This window comes from Olea europaea, unplaced genomic scaffold (assembly GCF_002742605.1).
Source record: "Olea europaea var. sylvestris unplaced genomic scaffold, O_europaea_v1 scaffold1167, whole genome shotgun sequence".
Taxonomy (NCBI): domain Eukaryota; kingdom Viridiplantae; phylum Streptophyta; class Magnoliopsida; order Lamiales; family Oleaceae; genus Olea; species Olea europaea.
In genome coordinates, this window is record NW_019229074.1 from 8,564 (window position 1) to 16,125 (window position 7,562).

The 7,562-nt window shown below is 32.8% G+C and overlaps 1 protein-coding gene across 1 annotated transcript; it reads left to right on the forward strand.

Moving 5' to 3' along the window:
• The first annotated feature begins 1,239 nt into the window (after positions 1–1,239).
• On the forward strand, positions 1,240–4,850 carry LOC111373803 (probable WRKY transcription factor 57). Its single transcript, XM_022996366.1, has 3 exons — positions 1,240–1,794; positions 3,155–3,298; positions 4,288–4,850. Exons 1-3 carry the CDS (start codon positions 1,445–1,447, stop codon positions 4,646–4,648), a joined length of 855 nt encoding a protein of 284 aa, XP_022852134.1. The 5' UTR covers positions 1,240–1,444; the 3' UTR covers positions 4,649–4,850.
• Positions 4,851–7,562: the final 2,712 nt, after the last annotated feature.

A 7,562-nucleotide genomic window follows, 5' to 3' on the forward strand; every position in this document is an offset into this window, starting at 1 on the left:
AGAAGAAGTCAAATATGACGACTGGAATAGTAAAATAACGGTCAAAAAATTAATTTTTTGGGTGAAAAAATTGGTGCCAAACAGGCCCTTAACTTTGAGTCGATTTTGACATAAGTCTTTGACTCTAACGTTTATATTTTTCGAGTAAATACTCGAACTAATTTCTTAAACAATATTAATAACTGCTAATTTACCCATTGTTTGATTCTTGTTCTTCAAAAAAACTCATTTTTTCAAAACTCATTCTCAATCACACATTTTTTAATAAAATAATATTACACACAAGTTTAAATTTTTTTTTTTTACTTTTTAACAACACATTATTCATCGATTTACTATTCAAAATATATTATTTCCCCTAAGATGGGGACCAAACAAGGGCTTATAGTGTTTTTAGGAGTTAATTGTTCTAATGGTTACTGAATTTAGGACCATGTCTTTAATTGATCACTGAAATTTAAAATATCGAGTTTTGGCCACTGAGTTTAGGTCCATGACTTCAATTGTCCACTGAAATTTAAAATATTGTGTTTTGGCCACTGAATTTTAAAAAACGTTGTATATTACTCCATGTAAACTCTTCATTTTTCAAAATTCAACATTTATGTTAATGAGTAGTGTACAACTTTTTTAAAGTCCAACTGCCAAAACTCGACATTTTAAATTTTCGTTAGCAATTGAAGCATGGACCTAAATTCAATGATCAAAACTCGATATTTTAAATTTCAACGAACAATAAAAAACATGGACCTATTTTCATTAACCATTGGAAGATTAATTCGTGTTTTTAGTTATTTATAATATATGAATTTTATGAAATGTGTGATAATAAATTAATTATAAATTATGATTTTTATATAAGAATAAAAATTAAAAAGTATGTATTGATCAACTTAAATTATAATTTAAAGCTCTAATCCTCCTCCTGTACTGTAATTTGCTTAAATTTCAGCCTCTTCTCTTTAAATTTAAAAAAAAAAAAAAAATTTTTAACCCCAGTCTTGATGACTCCTACTGTCGCGCTCTTAGAGCATTGTGAGGGAGGTAAATTGCGAGATGTGCCCTAACAGGTCGGGAAATAAGAGCTACTTGTACATTAAGCCTACATATAGTTCAATTTTATGTCTTAAGAATCGAATTTCCACACTGCAGTTGCCAACAAGACATAAGATAATCTCACTATTGTCCTTTCTTAACGACAATTTTTTTATCTTATCTTTCTATAATACTTTTCTCTCTCTGTGCATTGACACGACAGCGGCTTTCAAAAAGATCACAAAATCAAACGAAAAACACCTCTACTTTGTGACGCGTTCTCTTTCTCGCTTCTCTACGAACCCTAGCTTTCTCTCTCCGCGTTTTCCTTAATTTTCTATATTCTGCAGATTCTAGATTTTCACGCACATAATATTGGTATTTGTATCTATAGTTCGACAGAGTTACTATGGATGGTAAGGAGAAGATGGATCCAACTGGGTCGAGCTGGAGACTCGGTGGCGGAGATGAGTTTTTCTTTGGAAGTGACAAGGATAGTAGCATACTCAGCGAGTTCGTGTGGAATATTCCGGCAGAATCCAGCGGTGGTTTCGGAGATTCCGATCGGATAGACTCCAATTTTGGGGGAGAGAGCTCAAATGATTACGTTTCAGTTTCAGCTCCTCAGAGAACTACTACTGAACAGACGGCGGAGGAGGAAAAAGTGGAGGCATCGGTATCTTGGAGCTCTTCGGAGGATAAGCCGGAGAAGTCGTTGGCCTCCGGTGACTCCTCTGCCAAGCTGCCGGCGGAAACAGCGTGAGTGCAGGGTAGGGTAGTGTAGTGTAGTGCATGCACGTGTACTTTTTCAAGAGGCGGAAAAATAAAGAAAAACGGAAAAACGGAATTCATCAATTAATTCAAGTTAGCAAAAACCGGTAGAACGCTAGAGCACGCATAAAATGCTTATTCCCTATTCCTTGTCCGTACAGTTTTCTGCAGAGTCTAGAAGCATCGAATTTATTTTTGCACGCAATTTGGGGCATAGGTATTTGCGGAGTATAACGAAAATTGAGGGGGGGCTTTTACTGGTATTTTGTTAAAAACAAAATCGTGGATCGACCACAGCCGTTATTGCGGCGGCAAAGGCGTGCAGCGTGCTGTATCACTCCTACTTTCATCTCTTTCTTTTGTAACTTTTTCTCACTTTTTCAGAAGAAAGGCATATCAGAAAAATTATACACTACAGAGTACTGTTTTGCTTTTAAAATGACGATATGACGGTGACGATGCATGCATCTCGTCCAGAAAAATAAAAAATATTCATAAAAAGCTAGAATATATACAAAAATTCTTACTTTTTCCCAATAAATAAAGCTATAAAATCTCACGATGTCTTTACTTGCATTTTTTTTTTCGTTACTTCATATATCTATAGATTCTATACTTAAATTAGTTTCATTTTTGGCCTGTACTAGTCATTATGATCAGGATCCCCATTTTTTATAATCTATATATTTTCTTAATAAAGTAGAAAATGGGGAGTGGGGAGAGGGGGGTGGGGATATGTACGCTTCCGTCGCTTTGCAAGTTGCTTGAGATAGTGCTCCATCTTAATGCTTGGATTTTATGATTTTGGGAACCACTATCTTGCATTAGCCTTAACGTGGTCCGATCATTCTGGGAAAACAAAATCATTCTGGGAGAGCATTTTGTTTTACTTCATTTTAGAGCCTAAGCTTTAAGAATCTAGGTGCATTTTGTGGCATAAACCTTTTACATGTTGTGCAGACAAATTCCAGAATACATCATGGGATGCAAGAAGCATGATATTATGCTATTTGCATAATAATAATAATGTTCTCATGTTATTTTGTTTAGTACGTGTAATGAACAAAATTATCTAGTGTTATTAAATCCACGCTACCAAACTTGCAATAGTTTTGTCATGAAAATATCCTGTGTATTGGGGAACTGAACACTGATTGTAAATAGTACAATTACAAGGGATATATCATTGTCAATCTAATTATGATCTGTTAGCACCTGTGACTTTCAGAACGTACGTTGTACATATTTCCTCATAAGTTATCATCATTGCTGCCAGCTTTATATTTCCTATGGTTTCATAAAATGAAGTATATACTTACATTGAAATTCATGATTGAAATTTCTGCAGGAGCAAGGCTAGAAAAAAGGTACAAAAGCGAATTCGTCAGCCACGTTTTGCATTTGTTACTAAAAGTGAAGTTGATCATCTAGAAGATGGTTACAGATGGCGCAAATATGGACAGAAAGCTGTAAAAAATAGTCCATTTCCAAGGTTTTCCCTTGTTCTTCTCATTATAAATACATAATTTTAATATCTTAGTTTATAGTCTCATTTAGTGGAAAATATATATAATTCTACAGTTACATACATACTTCATCAAGTAGAGCACGTTTATGCATGTTAGAGATGACTCGAATTTATTTCTCTAGTGTTTTGTTGAGTAGTGTCTAGTCACTCCATCCTGGGCACCGAGTGGACTTGTTAGCTTGTAACATTTCACTTTGGTACAATTGATCGGATGTGCAATGTATGACAAGTTTGGCACATGTATAAATATCATGATTGAACCTCATAGAAGTCCCTTGACTAATTTTGGAAATAGAAATAGAAATGTATATTGTTGCCACAGGTATATCACCCCATTTCGGATACATATAGTCGTTTTTCAATTAAAGTACTATGCTAAAGGAAATTAGCAGCCTACTTTCTTTTAAATATTTGATTTTGTGGCAAAAAGTAATAGGGTTTGATCTACAGAAAATTACTTTTATTTGAAGCACTGCCAAATTTATAGCTCATTATAGCACTTGGAGGTCAAATGAAGTTTTTATTATTTATTATGATTTCATTCCAGTTAATGTATAGCTCAATCTCTAAAATATTGTTTCGTCTCTTCCTTTGTGGCGCTCCAAATAATGGAATGAGTCAATTTTTCTCTCTTAAGGGATAATATTATAACACTTGACGTCCGTCCATGATCTTAATATAAACAAGAGAATACATTTGGCAACCATATTGATCCCTCACTTCCTTTCTTGAATACAAGTATTGGTCTTCTCCACAAGCAAGATGCATCTAATTAATTGTGTAGTTCACTGTTAATAATATAAATACATCGATTTATAGGCCAACGAACTTGAGAAATGGATATTTACAGTAAAATGATGTTAAAAAATAAAAAAAAAATTCGATCCACTTAATCATATTTAAATCAAGAAAATAAGAATAATTTTCTTTTAATAGCATTGTCTTCTTTGCAGGAGTTATTACCGGTGTACAAATAGCAAATGCATTGTTAAAAAAAGAGTTGAACGTTCCTCTGATGATCCATCTGTCGTGATAACAACATACGAAGGGCAGCACTGTCACCATTCAGTTGGATATCCTAGAGGTGGACTTATTTCTCCTGATCTGGCTTCATTTGCAAGCCGGTTGAGCCCTTCCGTCCATTATCCTGCAGGATTGCAAATTTCTCAAGAAAATTCACTCCACATTGCACAATCACAGAATGTCCCTGCTGCAGGCAAGATTGGAGAAGTACAAGAGTCAATAAGTTCACATCCCCAAGTGGACCAAGGACTACTCGGGGATATCGTGCCATCTGGAATGCGAAATGGTTGAAAATGAGGGTATGTCCTTTGCTCATTATCTTAAATTTTATTCATAATAGGCCATTTGTCAACTTATTTTGGTACGATGGAAAATATATATGATTGGATGATGGACATATGCACTAGGGAAGGGAGCACGTATGATAATACATTGTATTTCACTTTATAATTGACAATATATTATTTTATTTTTCATTTTTAATCTTGACCAAGACACGTGATTAAAATTCTGAAACAGGAGTCCTATTAGGTTTTTATCATCTTTTGGTATTTAAAAGTGCAGCGGCATAAACTTTTGGAGCGGTGGTTATCGAATTTTTATTTGATAAAATATTTGAGATTTTTGCAATCTTGCATTCAAATGGGTAATTATCGGAATTAACAATTTAGCGGCCTCAATATTCTATGATGCACTAACGAATATTAGAAGCCTGTTTGAGAGTGATTTTGAGAATTGATTTTTTGACCGGTAGGTAAAAAGGGGGTTATGAGAGGATAAGTCAAATATGACGGCTGAAATAGTGAAATAATGGACAAAAAATCACTCTCAAACAAGCTGTAAATTTACGAATCAATGCAATTTAAGACTTGATCTTCGTTGACCTTTATTTCACATTTTTTGTGACCAATGTTCTTTTGATGATTAAGTTGATGAAAATTTATTGATTTTAAAAGTTGAGAGCGGCTTTTATTAAAAAAATAAATTTAGGGCTGACTTAAAGATATATTTGGACCTCTACGAGAATTGAGAAGAGGCGAATTAAATTTGGAGTCTAATATTCTTGAAATACTCAATTATGATTTATGAGTTTATAACTACATTGTAATATTTAAGAAAAAGCACAAATCCTTGAGGACCTCTGACTATAATAATAAAGGGGAAAAGGAAGCTCTGATATGAATAAACGTGATTTTCGTTAAATACTTTATAGCAGCCTTTTTGTTGAATATATTTGCACATAAATAACTTTCTTGATAAAATTTACGTATAAGCATAAATTAGTAAATCATTTCGTTCCATTAACTACGATAGCAGTAAAGGCAACTTTATCTTTCTATAGATTGAAATTTGATTTTGACATGGTTTTTGAAAAATTAAAAGTTACTTTCAAGATTAAGAAATTATTTTTTAATATGAATAATTTTTTGAAATTGTTTTGTTCGAGTCATAGTTATTAAATCCAACTCGACAATCGACCTGGTCAAGGCACAGGGTCTTGAGTTACTAGTCGAATTGGTGGGTTAGTGGCTAGACCGATAGGTCACTGTTTAATAATTATAAAATATTTTTGAAAGTATAAAGTTTCTTCAGGAAAAAAAAAAATTATCGATCATTAATTATTTCTATATTTATATTTTATTTTGTTAAATATTCAATTCATTTTAATAAAAATAGTTACTATAATTTTTTTTAAACTGTTTTTAACAAACTATAAATGATTTAAATATATAGAGGGTGTTTGATATTTAAAAATGTTTTTACCAAACTATAAATGATTTATGGAAAAATAGATTTTAGAATGGTAGATTGATAGATAATTTGTGTGGACTAAAAATAAGGAAATTTTTGTGATTAACGTGTAATTTTATTTTAATAAAAAATGTGTGATTTAAAAAAACAACGAGAGAAAGATGTACTTTGATAAAAATAGGAATCTAACGGGATGAGATAATTATTGCAAACACATAACAATAAACAATTGATCTCTAGTGGTTAGGTGGTACTTACTTTACCTAGAGATCTAAGGTTCAAGTCTTTTGAGAACAAAAAATTTAAAGATAAAACCTTTAAATCTTGGTCAAACTCAATCAACTCGACTTTTGACTGAGTCAGTTGCATCTATAAGAAAATGTTATACTCGGCCCGATCAAGGGCCAGGGTCACCGATTTTCCAAGCCGGGTTTTATAACTGTGGTCCGAGTAGAATAATTTTTAAAGAAAGTCAATATAAGGTAGCTTTTTAAAAAGATTTTGTACAAGAAGTAGAAGTCTTGCCAAACATACCCAAAATGAAGGTAATAAAAGTGCTAGACAAAGATTCAATTGATTAAAATTTTTATATCGTACAGAATTTCAGTTTCTCAAATTTTTCTCCTTGCACATCTTGGACAACTAATAAAAGATAATGTTGCTCTGTAATGAATTCAATTGGCGTACATGAGGAAGTTATCTTAGATCAATTTTTTTCTAAAATTTCTTCTAATCCTACAAAGAACTCTTAAAAAATATTCAAATAGATCTAAAAGCAGCTTCTTATTCCTAGGAGACACCCTTAATATTGGTGATTTGTCAAATTTGTTTACCAAACACGCCATAATGACATCCAAAATAAATTAATCTTCCCCCGTCTAGTGGATGTTGTCAACCAATTAGTGAGTATACTGACGTGTCTTGTGTTATATATGGAATTTGATCTGCTGCATCTTTTCACTGTGTGAGGTGAAGGCTGACCTAAGTGTAATGAAGCTAAAAGCAAGAAGACAGATTGAGGTGCATAAAGATAGTAACAACTAATAACTAACAAACATGTGGATTCTAATAAGTACACACTAATGACCTCTTTATAAGCAAAGTCGACTTGACACTGTTAAGGAAGAAAAAAAAAAAAAAGAAATTAAAATCTTATTCATTATACTGTTCGATTCTGTCGGCATAAGCTTTTTCTTTCTATCAAAGTCAAAAGAGATAACCTTTAAATACTCAAATGGCATATCAAGATGGATATGAAGGTAGGTGAATTCTAATATGATTCATCATATTTATGACACTTTGCAACATTCGTCCCCCGCCCCCCCCCCCCCCAAAATGACTTCTACTGGAATGCAAGCAACCAAATACCCAAGACAATTACTGACATAACAGAACCAGTTCATGAAAGAACTCAACTTCTACACTTAACGGAGAGAGAGAGAGAAAAAAAAAA